The 19,935-nt window shown below is 46.5% G+C and overlaps 1 protein-coding gene across 2 annotated transcripts in view; it reads left to right on the top strand.

Annotated features, from left to right (window-relative positions):
• Positions 1-1,027: 1,027 nt before the first annotated feature.
• psen1 (presenilin 1) overlaps positions 1,028-19,935 on the top strand; it is a gene marked incomplete at its 5' end in the record, with an annotated part of 30,201 nt that continues 11,293 nt past the window's right edge. For both annotated transcript variants that reach the window (XM_071366905.1, XM_071366906.1), the window contains 5 exon segments: positions 1,028-1,311; positions 3,316-3,457; positions 4,094-4,161; positions 4,313-4,533; positions 10,088-10,186. In XM_071366905.1, coding sequence (XP_071223006.1) covers positions 1,028-1,311; positions 3,316-3,457; positions 4,094-4,161; positions 4,313-4,533; positions 10,088-10,186 — 814 coding nt within the window.

Below are 19,935 nucleotides of genomic sequence, written 5' to 3'. Positions count from 1 at the left end.
AGTTATGTGGTGGTCTGTTTAGTTCTGTTTAGTTATGTGGTGGTCTATTTAGTTCTGTTTAGTTATGTGGTGGTCTGTTTAGTTCTGTTTAGTTATGTGGTGGTCTATTTAACTCTGTGGTGTTCCAAATGGCCCTGCATACACTAACGTGGCTGGCCTGACAAGTGTGACACAGTACTACTGTTATTGTTGCTGGAGTAACTGTCACCATGGGTGACTAGCTACCTCAAACCCTCCCCTTTCCTTGTTGACTCCGTGAAGGAGATGTATCCTGGTCCCAGATATGTTATTGCTGTCTCACCAACTCTTACTGCTATAGACCTACCTTGTTCTTATGTAACGCAGGAGTGTGTGCAGATGAAACATTACAGTTATATTGATCAGTGTGTGTGTTTTCCCTGTTGTTGTTTTTTAAGTTCTTATTTTCGTTTAAGTTTTACACTCTGGCGGCAGGTAGCCTAGCTGTTCCGTTGGGCCAGTAACCCGAAAAGTTGCTGGTTCAAATCCCCTGGCTGAGTAGATGAAAAATCAGTCTGTGCCCTTGAGCAAGGCACTTTACCCTACTTGCTCCTATGTGGCTCTGGATCAGAGAGTCTGCTAAATGACTCACTACTGTAGTGGCTCTGGATCAGAGAGTCTGCTAAATGACTCACTACTGTAGTGGCTCTGGATCAGAGAGTCTGCTAAATGACTCACTACTGTAGTGGCTCTAGATCAGAGAGTCTGCTAAATGACTCACTACTGTAGTGGCTCTAGATCAGAGAGTCTGCTAAATGACTCACTACTGTAGTGGCTCTGGATCAGAGAGTCTGCTAAATGACTCACTACTGTAGTGGCTCTGGATCAGAGAGTCTGCTAAATGACTCACTACTGTAGTGACTCTGGATCAGAGAGTCTGCTAAATGACTCACTACTGTAGTGACTCTGGATCAGAGAGTCTCCTAATTGACTAGAATGTAAATGTTTCCTTGTACTGCAGGCTGACCCTAGAGGTGTGTATTTATGTCCCCCTCTGTTCCTCCTCCAGGCGACTGAGGCCCCAGTACCAACCCAGAACCTGCACCCTGAGCCTGGGGTGACGGGGGTGCGGTCCAGGGGTGGAGGGGGTGGGGCGGAACAGAACGGACAGGCACCCCCACAACGCCCCCCCCAGGTGGTTGAGAGTGAGGAAGACGAAGATGAGGAGCTGACGCTGAAGTACGGGGCCAAACACGTCATCATGCTGTTCGTCCCTGTCACGCTCTGCATGGTGGTCGTCGTGGCAACCATCAAGTCCGTCAGCTTCTACACCCAGAACGATGGACAGAGGCTGTAAGTACCGACGACGTTCTGGCGGCCTAACCCTATGACATGGTTTCAGGTTGTCCCCGGGTTAAGGGTTGTTGGGACCCTGAGACGAGGCTCCAGGTTGTCCCCAGGTTAGGGTTGTTGGGACCCTGGGACAAGGCTTCAGGTTGTCCCCAGGTTAGGGTTGTTGGGACCCTGAGACAAGGTTTCAGGTTGTCCCCAGGTTAGGGTTGTTGGGACCCTGAGACAAGGCTTCAGGTTGTCCCCAGGTTAGGGTTGTTGGGACCCTGAGACAAGGCTCCAGGTTGTCCCCAGGTTAGGGTTGTTGGGACCCTGAGACAAGGCTCCAGGTTGTCCCCAGGTTAGGGTTGTTGGGACTCTGAGACAAGGTTTCAGGTTGTCCCCAGGTTAGGGTTGTTGGGACCCTATGACATGGTTTCAGGTTGTCCCCAGGTTAGGGTTGTTGGGACCCTGAGACAAGGCTTCAGGTTGTCCCCAGGTTAGGGTTGTTGGGACCCTGAGACAAGGCTTCAGGTTGTCCCCAGGTTAGGGTTGTTGGGACCCTGAGACAAGGTTTCAGGTTGTCCCCAGGTTAGGGTTGTTGGGACCCTATGACATGGTTTCAGGTTGTCCCCGGGTTAGGGTTGTTGGGACCCTGAGACAAGGCTTCAGGTTGTCCCCAGGTTAGGGTTGTTGGGACCCTGAGACATGGTTTCAGGTTGTCCCCGGGTTAGGGTTGTTGGATCCCTGAGACAAGGCTTCAGGTTGTCCCCAGGTTAGGGTTGTTGGGACCCTGAGACAAGGCTTCAGGTTGTCCCCAGGTTAGGGTTGTTGGATCCCTGAGACAAGGCTTCAGGTTGTCCCCAGGTTAGGGTTGTTGGGACCCTGAGACAAGGTTTCAGGTTGTCCCCAGGTTAGGGTTGTTGGGACCCTATGACATGGTTTCAGGTTGTCCCCGGGTTAGGGTTGTTGGGACCCTGAGACAAGGCTTCAGGTTGTCCCCAGGTTAGGGTTGTTGGGACCCTGAGACATGGTTTCAGGTTGTCCCCGGGTTAGGGTTGTTGGATCCCTGAGACAAGGCTTCAGGTTGTCCCCAGGTTAGGGTTGTTGGGACCCTGAGACAAGGCTTCAGGTTGTCCCCAGGTTAGGGTTGTTGATGCAGTTGACCAGCAGAGCCACTAGATGGCGATAATGCGACACACAACACCTTGATGATGAAATATCAGCATACATCTACAGTATTTACTAACAGAAGTACAGGAAATGTGGTTGGCCTGCTAACGAAAAAGGTACATTGTTATGTTTGTTTACCTATGGGCTGTTCATCATAAAGTAGCTGGAAACGCAGACAAGATAATCAAGCAGCTGGAAACACAGACAAGATAATCAAGCGGCTGGAAACACAGACAAGATAATCAAGCGGCTGGAAACACAGACAAGATAATCAAGCGGCTGGAAACACAGACAAGATAATCAAGCGGCTGGAAACACAGACAAGATAATCAAGCGGCTGGAAACACAGACAAGATAATCAAGCGGCTGGAAACGCAGACAAGATAATCAAGCGGCTGGAAACACAGACAAGATAATCAAGCGGCTGGAAACGCAGACAAGATAATCAAGCGGCTGGAAACACAGACAAGATAATCAAGCGGCTGGAAAAACAGACAAGATAATCAAGCGGCTGGAAACACAGACAAGATAATCAAGCGGCTGGAAACACAGACAAGATAATCAAGCAGCTGGAAACGCAGACAAGATAATCAAGCGGCTGGAAACACAGACAAGATAATCAAGCGGCTGGAAACACAGACAAGATAATCAAGCGGCTGGAAAAACAGACAATATTATTATAATAATAACAATAACAGCAAAGTGAGGATTCACAAAGGATGGTGTTTGAGTATTTCTGATGGTTGTCTGACACTGTTAAACATTTTCTGAAATGATCTAATGTCAAATGTGATGAGTCTAATCTTCTGTTATGAGTTGTCCAGGATGTTGATACCTGTCTGATATGTTTTCCAGGATATACACCCCGTTCCCCGAGGACACAGACACAATAGGGCAGCGAGCCCTCAACTCAGTCCTCAACGCCACCATCATGATCAGTGTCATCATAGTCATGACCATGGTGCTGGTGCTACTATACAAGTACCGCTGCTACAGGGTAAGAGATGCTGCTATACAAGTATACAAGTACCACTGCTACAGGGTAAGAGATACTGCTATACAAGTACCACTGCTACAGGGTAAGAGATGCTGCTATACAAGTATACAAGTACCACTGCTACAGGGTAAGAGATACTGCTATACAAGTACCACTGCTACAGGGTAAGAGATACTGCTATACAAGTACCACTGCTACAGGGTAAGAGATACTGCTATACAAGTACCACTGCTACAGGGTAAGAGATGCTGCTATACAAGTACCACTGCTACAGGGTAAGAGATACTGCTATACAAGTACAGCTGCTACAGGGTAAGAGATGCTGCTACAGGGTAAGAGATGCTGCTATACAAGTACCACTGCTACAGGGTAAGAGATGCTGCTCTGACAATGCCATTAGCGTCGTATTCATTAGGGCACACAAAGTAAATCATTTTGCAACATTTTGCAACCAACGTATCATAACGTTTAACTTCCTGGACTTTTTCAGTCCGTTTTCTTCCGCTTGTTGCCTGATGAACACAACCCTGGTATCGCAGTATGTTTCAGTCCTCTCTAAGTGTGTCTAGATACAGTGACATGTTGAACATGTTATACAGCCAGTTTTCTGTTATTGATCTCCGTGTGTCCCTACAGGTGATCCAAGGCTGGCTGTTCCTCTCTTCTCTCCTACTCCTGTTCTTCTTCTCCTTCATATACCTCAAGTGAGTCCCTTCATTCTCCGATGTCTTATTCTCTCTCTCTCTCTCTTTTCAATCACATATATTCAAGTCATCGGTAAATCTGCTGTTTTTAAAGAGTGTGACTGTGCAGATTCCTCTGTACTCTCGTATCACGCTCACTGTGTTCTCTCAGAGAAGTGTTCAAGACGTACAACGTGGCGATGGACTGGATCACCCTGGCTGTGATCGTCTGGAACTTCGGGGTGGTTGGTATGATCTGTATCCATTGGAAGGGTCCGCTCCGTCTGCAGCAGGCCTACCTCATCATGATCTCTGCTCTCATGGCTCTGGTCTTCATCAAGTACCTTCCTGAGTGGACCGCCTGGCTCATCCTGGCTGTTATATCTGTCTATGGTGAGTACCTTCCCGAGTGGACAGCCTGGCTCATCCTGGCTGTTATATCTGTCTATGGTGAGTACCTGCCTGACTCATCCTGGCTGTTATATCTGTCTATGGTGAGTACCTGCCTGACTCATCCTGGCTGTTATATCTGTCTATGGTGAGTACCTGCCTGACTCATCCTGGCTGTTATATCTGTCTATGGTGAGTACCTGCCTGACTCATCCTGGCTGTTATATCTGTCTATGGTGAGTACCTGCCTGGCTCATCCTGGCTGTTATATCTGTCTATGGTGAGTACCTGCCTGGCTCATCCTGGCTGTTATATCTGTCTATGGTGAGTACCTGCCTGGCTCATCCTGGCTGTTATATCTGTCTATGGTGAGTACCTGCCTGACTCATCCTGGCTGTTATATCTGTCTATGGTGAGTACCTGCCTGACTCATCCTGGCTGTTATATCTGTCTATGGTGAGTACCTGCCTGGCTCATCCTGGCTGTTATATCTGTCTATGGTGAGTACCTGCCTGGCTCATCCTGGCTGTTATATCTGTCTATGGTGAGACTTCCGGCTTGAGTCTTTGGCTTGTATACTGGTCTAAGAAATATGGTGGAAACTCACCTCTAGCCCATGCCTCTACCAATACAATAGTTTTAGACTTGTGGAATGTAGTGAATGAGTGTACACTTCAGGACAAAGGAGATAGTTTTGGGACACAGACTTCCCATGTTTCTCTTTGTGAAGAAGACTTATATCTCTCTAGTTGCTCTATTGTTTAACTGCTCTCTATCGATCTCAAGTCCTCTTCAGACAAGACTCATGGCAGCACCTAGATTTCCGGAGCGTTGTTGTTGAGAGGAAGGATCTGACTGGTCGACAAACAGGAAACACCCATCTGAGACGGGAAGTAGGGGGGTAGAGAGAGTCGTGACAGCTGAGGTTAAGACATTCTTCATTTAGATGACCTTAGATAGATAGGATCAGATTTCCTCCTAAAGCTGCCCCTTCCTGAAGCATTGCAGTGGCTTTGTCCCAAATGGCCCCCTATTCCCTATCTAGTGCACTACTTCTGACCAGGGCCCATAGTGTTCTGGTCAAAAGTAGTGCACTTTATAAGGAATCAAGTGCCATTTGGGACACAGCCACTGTCTGAAAATAACGGCCACGACAGAATAGTGGTCATTGTACATTTATTTAACCTAAGTGTTTAGTGGACCGCCTGGCAGTGGTCTGTTTAGGTTTGTTGGGGGTAACAGTGGTCCGTTTGGTTTGTTGGGGGTAACAGTGGTCCGTTTGGTTTGTTGGGGGTAACAGTGGTCCGTATTGGTTTGTTGGGGGTAACAGTGGTCCGGTTTGGTTTGTTTGGGGTAACAGTGGTCCGTTTGGTTTGTTGGGGGTAACAGTGGTCCGTTTGGTTTGTTGGGGGTAACAGTGGTCCGTTTGGTTTGTTGGGGGTAACAGTGGTCCGTTTGGTTTGTTGGGGGTAACAGTGGTCTGTTTAGGTTTGTTGGGGGTAACAGTGGTCCGTTTAGGTTTGTTGGGGGTAACAGTGGTCCGTTTGGTTTGTTGGGGGTAACAGTGGTCCGTTTGGTTTGTTGGGGGTAACAGTGGTCCGTTTGGTTTGTTGGGGGTAACAGTGGTCCGTTTGGTTTGTTGGGGGTAACAGTGGTCCGTTTGGTTTGTTGGGGGTAACAGTGGTCCGTTTGGTTTGTTGGGGGTAACAGTGGTCCGTTTGGTTTGTTGGGGGTAACAGTGGTCCGTTTGGTTTGTTGGGGGTAACAGTGGTCCGTTTGGTTTGTTGGGGGTAACAGTGGTCCGTTTGGTTTGTTGGGGGTAACAGTGGTCCGTTTGGTTTGTTGGGGGTAACAGTGGTCCGTTTGGTTTGTTGGGGGTAACAGTGGTCCGTTTGGTTTGTTGGGGGTAACAGTGGTCCTTTTGGTTTGTTGGGGGTAACAGTGGTCCGTTTGGTTTGTTGGGGGTAACAGTGGTCCGTTTGGTTTGTTGGGGGTAACAGTGGTCCGTTTGGTTTGTTGGGGGTAACAGTGGTCCGTTTGGTTTGTTGGGGGTAACAGTGGTCCGTTTGGTTTGTTGGGGGTAACAGTGGTCCGTTTGGTTTGTTGGGGGTAACAGTGGTCCGTTTGGTTTGTTGGGGGTAACAGTGGTCCGTTTGGTTTGTTGGGGGTAACAGTGGTCCGTTTGGTTTGTTGGGGGTAACAGTGGTCCGTTTGGTTTGTTGGGGGTAACAGTGGTCCGTTTGGTTTGTTGGGGGTAACAGTGGTCCGTTTGGTTTGTTGGGGGTAACAGTGGTCCGTTTGGTTTGTTGGGGGTAACAGTGGTCCGTTTGGTTTGTTGGGGGTAACAGTGGTCCGTTTGGTTTGTTGGGGGTAACAGTGGTCCGTTTGGTTTGTTGGGGGTAACAGTGGTCCGTTTGGTTTGTTGGGGGTAACAGTGGTCCGTTTGGTTTGTTGGGGGTAACAGTGGTCCTTATTGGTTTGTTGGGGGTAACAGTGGTCCGTTTGGTTTGTTGGGGGTAACAGTGGTCCGTTTGGTTTGTTGGGGGTAACAGTGGTCCGTTTGGTTTGTTGGGGGTAACAGTGGTCCGTTTGGTTTGTTGGGGGTAACAGTGGTCCGTTTGGTTTGTTGGGGGTAACAGTGGTCCGTTTGGTTTGTTGGGGGTAACAGTGGTCCGTTTGGTTTGTTGGGGGTAACAGTGGTCCGTTTGGTTTGTTGGGGGTAACAGTGGTCCGTTTGGTTTGTTGGGGGTAACAGTGGTCCGTTTGGTTTGTTGGGGGTAACAGTGGTCCGTTTGGTTTGTTGGGGGTAACAGTGGTCCGTTTGGTTTGTTGGGGGTAACAGTGGTCCGTTTGGTTTGTTGGGGGTAACAGTGGTCCGTTTGGTTTGTTGGGGGTAACAGTGGTCCGTTTGGTTTGTTGGGGGTAACAGTGGTCCGTTTGGTTTGTTGGGGGTAACAGTGGTCCGTTTGGTTTGTTGGGGGTAACAGTGGTCCGTTTGGTTTGTTGGGGGTAACAGTGGTCCGTTTGGTTTGTTGGGGGTAACAGTGGTCCGTTTGGTTTGTTGGGGGTAACAGTGGTCCGTTTGGTTTGTTGGGGGTAACAGTGGTCCGTTTGGTTTGTTGGGGGTAACAGTGGTCCGTTTGGTTTGTTGGGGGTAACAGTGGTCCGTTTGGTTTGTTGGGGGTAACAGTGGTCCGTTTGGTTTGTTGGGGGTAACAGTGGTCCGTTTGGTTTGTTGGGGGTAACAGTGGTCCGTTTGGTTTGTTGGGGGTAACAGTGGTCCGTTTGGTTTGTTGGGGGTAACAGTGGTCCGTTTGGTTTGTTGGGGGTAACAGTGGTCCGTTTGGTTTGTTGGGGGTAACAGTGGTCCGTTTGGTTTGTTGGGGGTAACAGTGGTCCTTATTGGTTTGTTGGGGGTAACAGTGGTCCGTTTGGTTTGTTGGGGGTAACAGTGGTCCGTTTGGTTTGTTGGGGGTAACAGTGGTCCGTTTGGTTTGTTGGGGGTAACAGTGGTCCGTTTGGTTTGTTGGGGGTAACAGTGGTCCGTTTGGTTTGTTGGGGGTAACAGTGGTCCGTTTGGTTTGTTGGGGGTAACAGTGGTCCGTTTGGTTTGTTGGGGGTAACAGTGGTCCGTTTGGTTTGTTGGGGGTAACAGTGGTCCGTTTGGTTTGTTGGGGGTAACAGTGGTCCGTTTGGTTTGTTGGGGGTAACAGTGGTCCGTTTGGTTTGTTGGGGGTAACAGTGGTCCGTTTGGTTTGTTGGGGGTAACAGTGGTCCGTTTGGTTTGTTGGGGGTAACAGTGGTCCGTTTGGTTTGTTGGGGGTAACAGTGGTCCGTTTGGTTTGTTGGGGGTAACAGTGGTCCGTTTGGTTTGTTGGGGGTAACAGTGGTCCGTTTGGTTTGTTGGGGGTAACAGTGGTCCGTTTGGTTTGTTGGGGGTAACAGTGGTCCGTTTGGTTTGTTGGGGGTAACAGTGGTCCGTTTGGTTTGTTGGGGGTAACAGTGGTCCGTTTGGTTTGTTGGGGGTAACAGTGGTCCGTTTGGTTTGTTGGGGGTAACAGTGGTCCGTTTGGTTTGTTGGGGGTAACAGTGGTCCGTTTGGTTTGTTGGGGGTAACAGTGGTCCGTTTGGTTTGTTGGGGGTAACAGTGGTCCGTTTGGTTTGTTGGGGGTAACCGTTTGGTTTGTTGGGGGTAACCGTTTGGTTTGTTGGGGGTAACAGTGGTCCGTTTGGTTTGTTGGGGGTAACAGTGGTCCGTTTGGTTTGTTGGGGGTAACAGTGGTCCTTATTGGTTTGGTGGGGGTAACGGTGGTCCGTTTAGGTTTAGTTTGGTGGGGGTAAAGGTGGTCCTTATTGGTTTGGTGGGGGTAAAGGTGGTCCATATTGGTTTGGTGGGGGTAACGGTGGTCCGTTTTTAGGTTTGTTTTGGTGGGGGTAACAGTGCTGGTGGTCAGAGTTTTCACCCACCCAGCCTCAGAAATGTCTTTCAAATCAGATGAAATATTTTGACTTGGTCTCGGTCCCAAAGAGCCTTGTGTTTTGGGTCCAACACTATTAGTCCTGATTCCATCTGTGTTCTCCCTGTAGTTGGTGCTGGTACAGAGTTTACACCCAGTCAGTCTCAGACATTCTTTAACTCAGATGAAATATTTCTACTTTCTCTCTCTCTCTGTCTCTCTCTGTCTCTCTCTGTCTCTCTCTGTCTCTCTCTCTCTCTGTCTCTCTGTCTCTCTGTCTCTCTGTCTCTCTGTCTCTCTCTCTCTCTCTGTCTCTCTGTCTCTCTGTCTCTCTGTCTCTCTCTCTCTCTCTCAAAGCGCCCTCTGTTCTGTCTCCCAACACTATTCTATCCTGACTCAAAGCTCTGCGTCATATTCATTAGGCACCAAATGGAAGAAAGCTTGTCCTTGTTTCACTGTGTTATCTGAACTGTACAATAACAAATGCCTGTTTACATTTTCTGTTACAAAACATTTTGCCACGAGGTGCCCTGATGAATATGACCCCTGTTTCTCCCTCCATAGATCTGCTAGATCTCCTGGCGGTGCTCTGATGAATATGACCCCTGTTTCTCCCTCCATAGATCTGCTAGATCTCCTGGCGGTGCTCTGATGAATATGACCCATGTTTCTCCCTCCATAGATCTCCTGGCGGTGCTCTGATGAATACGACCCCTGTTTCTCCCTCCATAGATCTGCTAGATCTCCTGGCGGTGCTCTGATGAATATGATCCCTGTTTCTCCCTCCATAGATCTCCTGGCGGTGCCCTGATGATATCGACCCCTGTTTCTCCCTCCATAGATCTGCTAGCGGTGCTCTGATGAATATGACCCCTGTTTCTCCCTCCATAGATCTCCTGGCGGTGCCCTGATGATTACGACCCCTGTTTCTCCCTCCATAGATCTGCTAGATCTCCTGGCGGTGCCCTGATGATTACGACCCCTGTTTCTCCCTCCATAGATCTGCTAGCGGTGCTGTGATGAAATCGACCCATGTTTCTCCCTCCATAGATCTCCTGGCGGTGCTCTGATGAATTCGACCCCTGTTTCTCCCTCCACAGATCTCCTGGCGGTGCTCTGCCCCAAAGGTCCTCTACGTATCCTAGTGGAGACGGCTCAGGAGAGGAACGAACCCATCTTCCCAGCTCTCATCTACTCCTGTAAGAAGCACGTCACACCTCGCACATCAACACCTGTAACCTGTATTACATATACACCGAGTGGACAAAACATTAGGAACACCTGGTGTTTCCATGGCATAGACTGACCAGGTGAATCCAGGTGAAAGCTATGATTGTGTCAGGTTGGCTGGATGTCCTTTGGGTGGTGGACCATTCTTGATACACACGGGAAACTGTTGAGTGTGGAAAAACACAGCAGCGTTGCAGTTCTTGACTCAAACTGGTGCGCCTGGCACCTACTATGATACCCCGTTCAAAGGCACTTATATATTTTTTCTTGCCCATTCACCCTCTGAATTGCACACGTACACGATCCATGAGTCGATGTTCGTGCCCCCACAGAAATTTTATAAGCGATGTCGCCTTCCCACATCTGCGGTGAAATGTGATTTTCGAGATCTCACAAACGCTTTGGCCTACAAACATGGGAAAGATCAGACTCTCACAAACACGATGATGTTCTCCGTTTTGCTCTACGACCCCCGCAAGCGTCACAAGACTCGTCTGAAGTTTGTACGGCCTCTTCTGCCAACTTCTGTCTGTAGCATCCGAACAGTTTGGGCTCCACACTGATATGACCCCTCTGTGGAAAGGTGAGACTCTCACTAAAACGTACATGTCAGTTGTTTTGCTCTAGGACGCCCACAAGCCTCACGAGTCGTCTGAAGATCCCCACCCGGTTCCAGTTTAAAAGCATTTATGGAAGTACACTATATATACTAAAGTATGTGGACACCCCTTCAAATGAGTGAATTCTGCTATTTCAGCCACAATCGAGCTCACAGCCGTGCAATCTCCATAGACAAACATTGGCAGTAGAATGGCCGTACTGAAGAACTCAGTGACTTTCAACGTGGCACCCGTCATAGGATGTCACCTTTCCAACAAGTCAGTATATCCAATTTCTGCCCTGCTAAAGCTGCCCCGGTCAACTGTAAGTGCTATTATTGTGAAGTATAAACATTTAGGAGCAACAACAGCTCAGCCGTGAAGTGGTAGGCCACACAAGCTCACAGAACGGAACCGTTGAAGTGCGTAGCGCGTAAATACTGTCTATCTTCGGTTGCAACACTCACTACCGAGTTCCAAACTGCCTCTGGAAGCAACGTCAGCACAATAAATGTTAGTCGGGAGCTTCATGAATTGGTTTTCCATGGCCGAGCAGCCGCACACAAGCCTAACTAAGATCACCATGCGCAATGCCAAACGTCGGCTGGAGTGGTGTAAAGCTCACCCCCATTTGACTCTGGAATGATTAATCACGCTTTCACCATGTGGCAGTCCGACAGACGAGTCTGGGTTTGGTGGATTTGAAACAGGAGAACAGAGAGGTCCAGGACCTGAAGAACAGTTTGCAGTTCTCCCAGGGTCAACACGATGAGTTGAAACAGGAGAACAGAGAGGTCCAGGACCTGAAGAACAGTTTGCAGTTCTCCCAGGGTCAACACGATGAGTTGAAACAGGAGAACAGAGAGGTCCAGGACCTGAAGAACAGTTTGCAGTTCTCCCAGGGTCAACACGATGAGTTGAAACAGGAGAACAGAGAGGTCCAGGACCTGAAGAACAGTTTGCAGTTCTCCCAGGGTCAACACGATGAGTTGAAACAGGAGAACAGAGAGGTCCAGGACCTGAAGAACAGTTTGCAGTTCTCCCAGGGTCAACACGATGAGTTGAAACAGGAGAACAGAGAGGTCCAGGACCTGAAGAACAGTTTGCAGTTCTCCCAGGGTCAACACGATGAGTTGAAACAGGAGAACAGAGAGGTCCAGGACCTGAAGAACAGTTTGCAGTTCTCCCAGGGTCAACACGATGAGTTGAAACAGGAGAACAGAGAGGTCCAGGACCTGAAGAACAGTTTGCAGTTCTCCCAGGGTCAACACGATGAGTTGAAACAGGAGAACAGAGAGGTCCAGGACCTGAAGAACAGTTTGCAGTTCTCCCAGGGTCAACACGATGAGTTGAAACAGGAGAACAGAGAGGTCCAGGACCTGAAGAACAGTTTGCAGTTCTCCCAGGGTCAACACGATGAGTTGAAACAGGAGAACAGAGAGGTCCAGGACCTGAAGAACAGTTTGCAGTTCTCCCAGGGTCAACACGATGAGTTGAAACAGGAGAACAGAGAGGTCCAGGACCTGAAGAACAGTTTGCAGTTCTCCCAGGGTCAACACGATGAGTTGAAACAGGAGAACAGAGAGGTCCAGGACCTGAAGAACAGTTTGCAGTTCTCCCAGGGTCAACACGATGAGTTGAAACAGGAGAACAGAGAGGTCCAGGACCTGAAGAACAGTTTGCAGTTCTCCCAGGGTCAACACGATGAGTTGAAACAGGAGAACAGAGAGGTCCAGGACCTGAAGAACAGTTTACAGTTCTCCCAGGGTCAACACGATGAGTTGAAACAGGAGAACAGAGAGGTCCAGGACCTGAAGAACAGTTTGCAGTTCTCCCAGGGTCAACACGATGAGTTGAAACAGGAGAACAGAGAGGTCCAGGACCTGAAGAACAGTTTGCAGTTCTCCCAGGGTCAACACGATGAGTTGAAACAGGAGAACAGAGAGGTCCAGGACCTGAAGAACAGTTTGCAGTTCTCCCAGGGTCAACACGATGAGTTGAAACAGGAGAACAGAGAGGTCCAGGACCTGAAGAACAGTTGGCAGTTCTCCCAGGGTCAACACGATGAGTTGAAACAGGAGAACAGAGAGGTCCAGGACCTGAAGAACAGTTTGCAGTTCTCCCAGGGTCAACACGATGAGTTGAAACAGGAGAACAGAGAGGTCCAGGACCTGAAGAACAGTTTGCAGTTCTCCCAGGGTCAACACGATGAGTTGAAACAGGAGAACAGAGAGGTCCAGGACCTGAAGAACAGTTTGCAGTTCTCCCAGGGTCAACACGATGAGTTGAAACAGGAGAACAGAGAGGTCCAGGACCTGAAGAACAGTTTGCAGTTCTCCCAGGGTCAACACGATGAGTTGAAACAGGAGAACAGAGAGGTCCAGGACCTGAAGAACAGTTTGCAGTTCTCCCAGGGTCAACACGATGAGTTGAAACAGGAGAACAGAGAGGTCCAGGACCTGAAGAACAGTTTGCAGTTCTCCCAGGGTCAACACGATGAGTTGAAACAGGAGAACAGAGAGGTCCAGGACCTGAAGAACAGTTTGCAGTTCTCCCAGGGTCAACACGATGAGTTGAAACAGGAGAACAGAGAGGTCCAGGACCTGAAGAACAGTTTGCAGTTCTCCCAGGGTCAACACGATGAGTTGAAACAGGAGAACAGAGAGGTCCAGGACCTGAAGAACAGTTTGCAGTTCTCCCAGGGTCAACACGATGAGTTGAAACAGGAGAACAGAGAGGTCCAGGACCTGAAGAACAGTTTGCAGTTCTCCCAGGGTCAACACGATGAGTTGAAACAGGAGAACAGAGAGGTCCAGGACCTGAAGAACAGTTTGCAGTTCTCCCAGGGTCAACACGATGAGTTGAAACAGGAGAACAGAGAGGTCCAGGACCTGAAGAACAGTTTGCAGTTCTCCCAGGGTCAACACGATGAGTTGAAACAGGAGAACAGAGAGGTCCAGGACCTGAAGAACAGTTTGCAGTTCTCCCAGGGTCAACACGATGAGTTGAAACAGGAGAACAGAGAGGTCCAGGACCTGAAGAACAGTTTGCAGTTCTCCCAGGGTCAACACGATGAGTTGAAACAGGAGAACAGAGAGGTCCAGGACCTGAAGAACAGTTTGCAGTTCTCCCAGGGTCAGCTCAATGAGTTGAAACAGGAGACCAGAGAGGTCCAGGACCTGAAGAACAGTTTGCAGTTCTCCCAGGGTCAACACGATGAGTTGAAACAGGAGAACAGCAAGATGACAACAATCTGTAAGCCATTGAGAGAAGACATCAGTTCTGTGTGTGAATCCATGATAACAATGATTGTCCCTCGAGATTTATCCATCAAGGCGGAACAACATGATTGTGGACGGAACTGCAGAATCTCCACATGAGACCTGGAAGGAGTCTGAGGACAAAGTGAGGGAATTGAACTCTGAGAAATTGAAGATGGACCTATGAGCACGCCCACAGGACTGGAAAACAGGTGACAGGCCCAGGCCGATAGTGGTCAAGTTCCTGAGGTTCAACGACAAAGCGGGGCTCCAAAGTAGCTGTTCTGGAAAGAGCCAAGAACTTCAGAGGAACGTATATCTTCCCCAACGAGGACTATCCTAAAGCTGTGTGCCAGAAGAGGAAATAAGTTATCCCAGCCATGAAAGCTGCCAGAGCACATGGGCACATTGCTTACATCCGCTATGACAGGCTCATTGTCCACCCTCCCTCCCAGAAGCCTGGATGGGATGAGAGAGCCAAGCCTGTGGGTTCGTAGCTTCAAACCCCACAGTACACACACACACACACACCAATTGAGTAATGGACTGCTGAATATATATATATTTGTTCTCTTGCTTTGTTTGCTCTTTTCCATTTGATGTCTCTGATAAACTACCCAGGAAAGGGGTGAAAACATCCCATAATAATATAATATATGTAGCCTTAGAAATAAGGTTCATGAAATCAATAACTTGATGACATCAGATAACATTCATATATTAGATCATTAACATGATGATACATCAGTAGCAATACAAGGATATAACATATAAGAGACAGAAAGGCTTATGGGGGAGGTGTGGCTGTATATATATATTCAGAGCCACATCCCTGTAATGCTTATGGGGGAGGTGTTACTGTATATATTCAGAGCCATATCCCTGGAATGCTTAGAGAAGATCTTATGTCAAGTGTTATTGAAGTGTTGTGGCTGCAGGTTCACTTGGTACATCTAAAGCCTTTTCTTTTGGGGTGTTGCTATAGGCCACCAAGTGCTAACAGTCAGTATCTAAATAATATGGGTGAAATGCTTGATAGTGTATGTGATGTAAACAGAGAGGTCTACTTTCTTGGGGACCTGAATATTGACTGGTTTTCATCAAGCTGTCCGCTCAAGAGGAAGCTTCTCACTGTAACCAGTGCCTGTAATCTGATGAGGAATTGAAAAACTGTATGGTTGAAAGAGATGGGGCAAAAGGAGTGGCTAATAAGTCTGGCTGCACATCTGACAGGATGACTTAATGCAAATTGAGAAATTGTGTGTCTAAACTCAACAAAAAGAAGAAACTGTATTATGAAGCTAAGATTAATGATGGACAAAAAAAACTTTGGCGTACTTTAAAATGGAATGATGGTCAGAAAGACATTCAACTCAGTCTTTCATCGAATCAGACGGCTTATTCATCACAACCATTTGATGTTGCCAATTATTTTAATGATTACTTCCTTGGCAAAGTGGGCAAATCTAGGCAGGAAATGCCAACAACGAACAGTGAGCCATCGTATTCATGCATAAAAAAATCTAATAATGAAGGAAAAGCATTGCAAGTTAGAATTTTGTAGAGTTAGTGTGAGGGAAGTGGGGAAATTATTTTTATCGATCAATAATGACAATAGAACTCAAAAGGGTTTTCTTTAATGGAAGCTTCTCCTATTGTCAAACATGTAAAGTGTGGTGTACCACAGGGCAGCTCTCTAGGCCCTCTACTCTTTTCTATTTTAACCAATGACCTGCCACTGGCATTAAACAAAGCATGTGTGTCCATGAATGCTGATGATTCAACCATATACACATCAGCAACCACAGCTAAAGAAGTCACTGAAACCCTTAACAAAGATGTTGGAGGGCCAGTAGGAGGCACTCTCTGGTCAAATAAATAATGAATAAAAAGTTTTAAAAAACAGTCTCCCAGGGCAGTGATTGGGGACATTATTCTGTGTAGGGGGCTGTCTTTCAGATGACACCTATTTATGTAGTTCTGTCTTTGAGCTGTTGTCTATCGATGTTTATGTTTTGTGTGGACCCCAGGAAGGGTAGCTGCTGCTTTTGCAACAGCTAATGGGGATCCTAATAAAATACCAACAATAGCCTTCATTTCAGTGAGTGTAAATCTTAACACTATACAATACAATGACATTCCAGATGAGTTTGTGCTTCCAACTGTGGAAACAGTTTGGGAAAGGTCCTTTCCTCTTTCAGCATGACAATGCCCTCGTGCACAAAGCGAGGTCCATACAGAAACGGTTTGTTGAGATCGGTGTGGAATAACTTGACTGGCCTGCACAGAGCCTTGACCTCAACCTCATCGAACACCTTCGGGATGAATTGGAACACCGACTGTGAGCCAGGCCTAATCGCCCAACATCAGTGCCCGACCTCGCTAATGCTCTTGTGGCTGAATGGAAGCAAGTCCCCGCAGCAATGTTCCAACATCTAGTGGAAAGCCTTCCCAGAAGAGGGGAGGCTGTAATAGCAGGAAAGGGGGAACCAACTCCAGATTAACACCCATGATTTTGGAATGAGTTGTCCATATGTATCTACCTGATCTGACCTATATTCAGCATATTCTGGTATTTGGCGCATTCGGAAAGTATTCAGACCCCTTGACTTTTTCCATATTTTGTTACATTACAGCCTTATTCTAAAATGTATTACATTGTTTTTTTCCCTCATCAATCTACACACACTACCCCATATCATTTTTGCAAATGTATGAAATACCCCACAATGACATCACATTGCCCCATAATGACCAAGCAAAAACAGTATTTTAGAAATATCACATTTCCATAAGTATTCAGACCCTTTACTCAGTACTTTGTTGAAGCACCTTTGGCAGTGATTACAGCATTGAGTCTTCTTGGGTATGACGCTACAAGCTTGGCACACCTGTATTTGTGGAGTTTCTCCCATTCATCTCTGCAGATCCTCTCAAGCTCTGTCAGGTTGGATGGGGAGCGTTGCTGCACAGCTATTTTCAGGTCTCCAGAGATGTTCGTTTGGGCTCAAGTCCAGATTCTGGCTGGGCCACTCAAGGACATTCAGAGACTTCTCCCGAAGCCACTCCTGCGTTGTCTTGGCTGTGTGCTTAGGGTCGTTGTCCTGTTGGAAGGTGAACCTTTGCCCTAGTTTGAGGTCCTGAGCAGGTTTTCATCAAGGATTTCTCTGTACTTTGCTCCTTTCATCTTTCCCTCGATCCTGACTAGTCTCTGCTGCTGAAATACATCCCCACAGCATGATGTTGCCACCACCATGCTTCATCATAGGAATGGTGGCAAGTTTCCTCCAGACGTGACGCTTGGCATTCAGGCCAAAGTGTTTCATCTTGGTTTCATCAGACCAGAGAATCTTGTTTCTCATGGTCTGTGAGTCCTTTTGGCAAACTCCAAGTGGGCTATCATGTGCCTTTTACTGAGGAGTGGCTTCCATCTGGTCACTCTACCATAAAGGACTGATTGGTGGAGTGCTGCAGAGATGGTTGTCCTTCTGGAAGGTTCTCCCATCTCCACAGAGGAACTCTGGAGCTCTGTCAGAGTGGTCACCTCCCTGACCAAGCCCCCCCCCCCCCCCCCGATTGCTCAGTTTGGCCGAATGGCCAGCTCTAGGAAGAGTCTTGGTGGTTCCAAATTTCTTCCATTTAAGAATGATGGAGGCCACTGTGTTCTTGGGGACCTTCAATGCTGCAGAAATGTTTTGGTACCTTTTCCCCAGATCTGTGCTTCGAGCTCTACGGACAATTTCTTTGACCTCTTAGCATGGTATTTGCTCTGACATGCACTGTCAACTGTGGGACCTTATATAGACAGGTGTGTGCCTTTCCAAATCGAGTCCAATCAAGTTAATTTACCACAGGTGGACTCCAATGAAGTTGTAGAAGCATCTCAAGGAGGATCAATGGAAACAGGATGCACCTGAGCTCAATTTAGAGTCTCATAGCAAAGGGTCTGAATACTTATGTAAATAAGGTATTTCTGTTTAATTTAATTTTGTAAATTAGCCAACATTTCTAAACCATTATGGGGTATAGATTGATGAGGGGGGGGGGTACATACAGTAATCATCTCAGCTCTTCTACTCCTGTAAGATGTGTCATACTTCCTACCTCACAACACCTGCACACACCTGATTAGGTATTTGACATTATGACATGCTGATGGATATGGTATTATGATATGGTATTATGACATGGTATTATGATATGGTATTATGACATGGTATTATGATATGGTATTATGACATGGTATTATGATAGGGTATTATGACATGGTATTATGATAGGGTATTATGACATGGTATTATGACATGTTGATGGATATGGTATTATGATATGGTATTATGACACGTCGATGGACATGGTATTATGACATGGTATTATGATATGGTATTATGATATGTTGATGGATATGGTATTATGATATGGTATTATGACATGGATATGGTATTATGATATGGTATTATGACATGGTATTATGACACGTCGATGGATATGGTATTATGACATGGTATTATGATATGTTGATGGATATGGTATTATGATATGGTATTATGACACGTTGATGGATATGGTATTATGACACGTCGATGGATATGGTATTATGATATGGTATTATGACACGTTGATGGATATGGTATTATGACACGTCGATGGATATGGTATTATGACATGTCGATGGATATGGTATTATGATATGGTATTATGACACGTCGATGGATATGGTATTATGATATGGTATTATGACACGTTGATGGATATGGTATTATGACACGTCGATGGATATGGTATTATGATATGGTATTATGACACGTTGATGGATATGGTATTATGATATGGTATTATGACATGGTATTATGACACGTTGATGGATATGGTATTATGACATGGTATTATGACACGTCGATGGATATGGTATTATGATATGGTATTATGACACGTTGATGGATATGGTATTATGACACGTCGATGGATATGGTATTATGATATGGTATTATGACACGTCGATGGATATGGTATTATGATATGGTATTATGACATGGTATTATGACACGTTGATGGATATGGTATTATGACACGTTGATGGATATGGTATTATGACACGTTGATGGATATGGTATTATGATATGGTATTATGACACGTCGATGGATATGGTATTATGATATGGTATTATGACACGTTGATGGATATGGTATTATGATATGGTATTATGACACGTTGATGGATATGGTATTATGACACGTCGATGGATATGGTATTATGATATGGTATTATGACACGTTGATGGATATGGTATTATGACACGTCGATGGATATGGTATTATGACACGTTGATGGATATGGTATTATGATATGGTATTATGACATGTTGATGGATATGGTATTATGACACGTCGATGGATATGGTATTATGACACGTCGATGGATATGGTATTATGATATGGTATTATGACACGTCGATGGATATGGTATTATGACACGTCGATGGATATGGTATTATGATATGGTATTATGACACGTCGATGGATATGGTATTATGACATGGTATTATGATATGTTGATGGATATGGTATTATGACACGTCGATGGATATGGTATTATGATATGGTATTATGACATGGTATTATGACACGTCGATGGATATGGTATTATGACATGGTATTATGATATGTTGATGGATATGGTATTATGACACGTCGATGGATATGGTATTATGATATGGTATTATGACATGTCGATGGATATGGTATTATGATATGGTATTATGACACGTCGATGGATATGGTATTATGACACGTCGATGGATATGGTATTATGATATGGTATTATGACACGTTGATGGATATGGTATTATCATATGGTAT

This window comes from Salvelinus alpinus, chromosome 25 (genome assembly GCF_045679555.1).
Source record: "Salvelinus alpinus chromosome 25, SLU_Salpinus.1, whole genome shotgun sequence".
Classification (NCBI taxonomy): domain Eukaryota; kingdom Metazoa; phylum Chordata; class Actinopteri; order Salmoniformes; family Salmonidae; genus Salvelinus; species Salvelinus alpinus.
The sequence above is the reverse complement of the archived record's forward strand: the minus strand, read 5'-3'. Positions and strand labels throughout refer to the sequence as shown.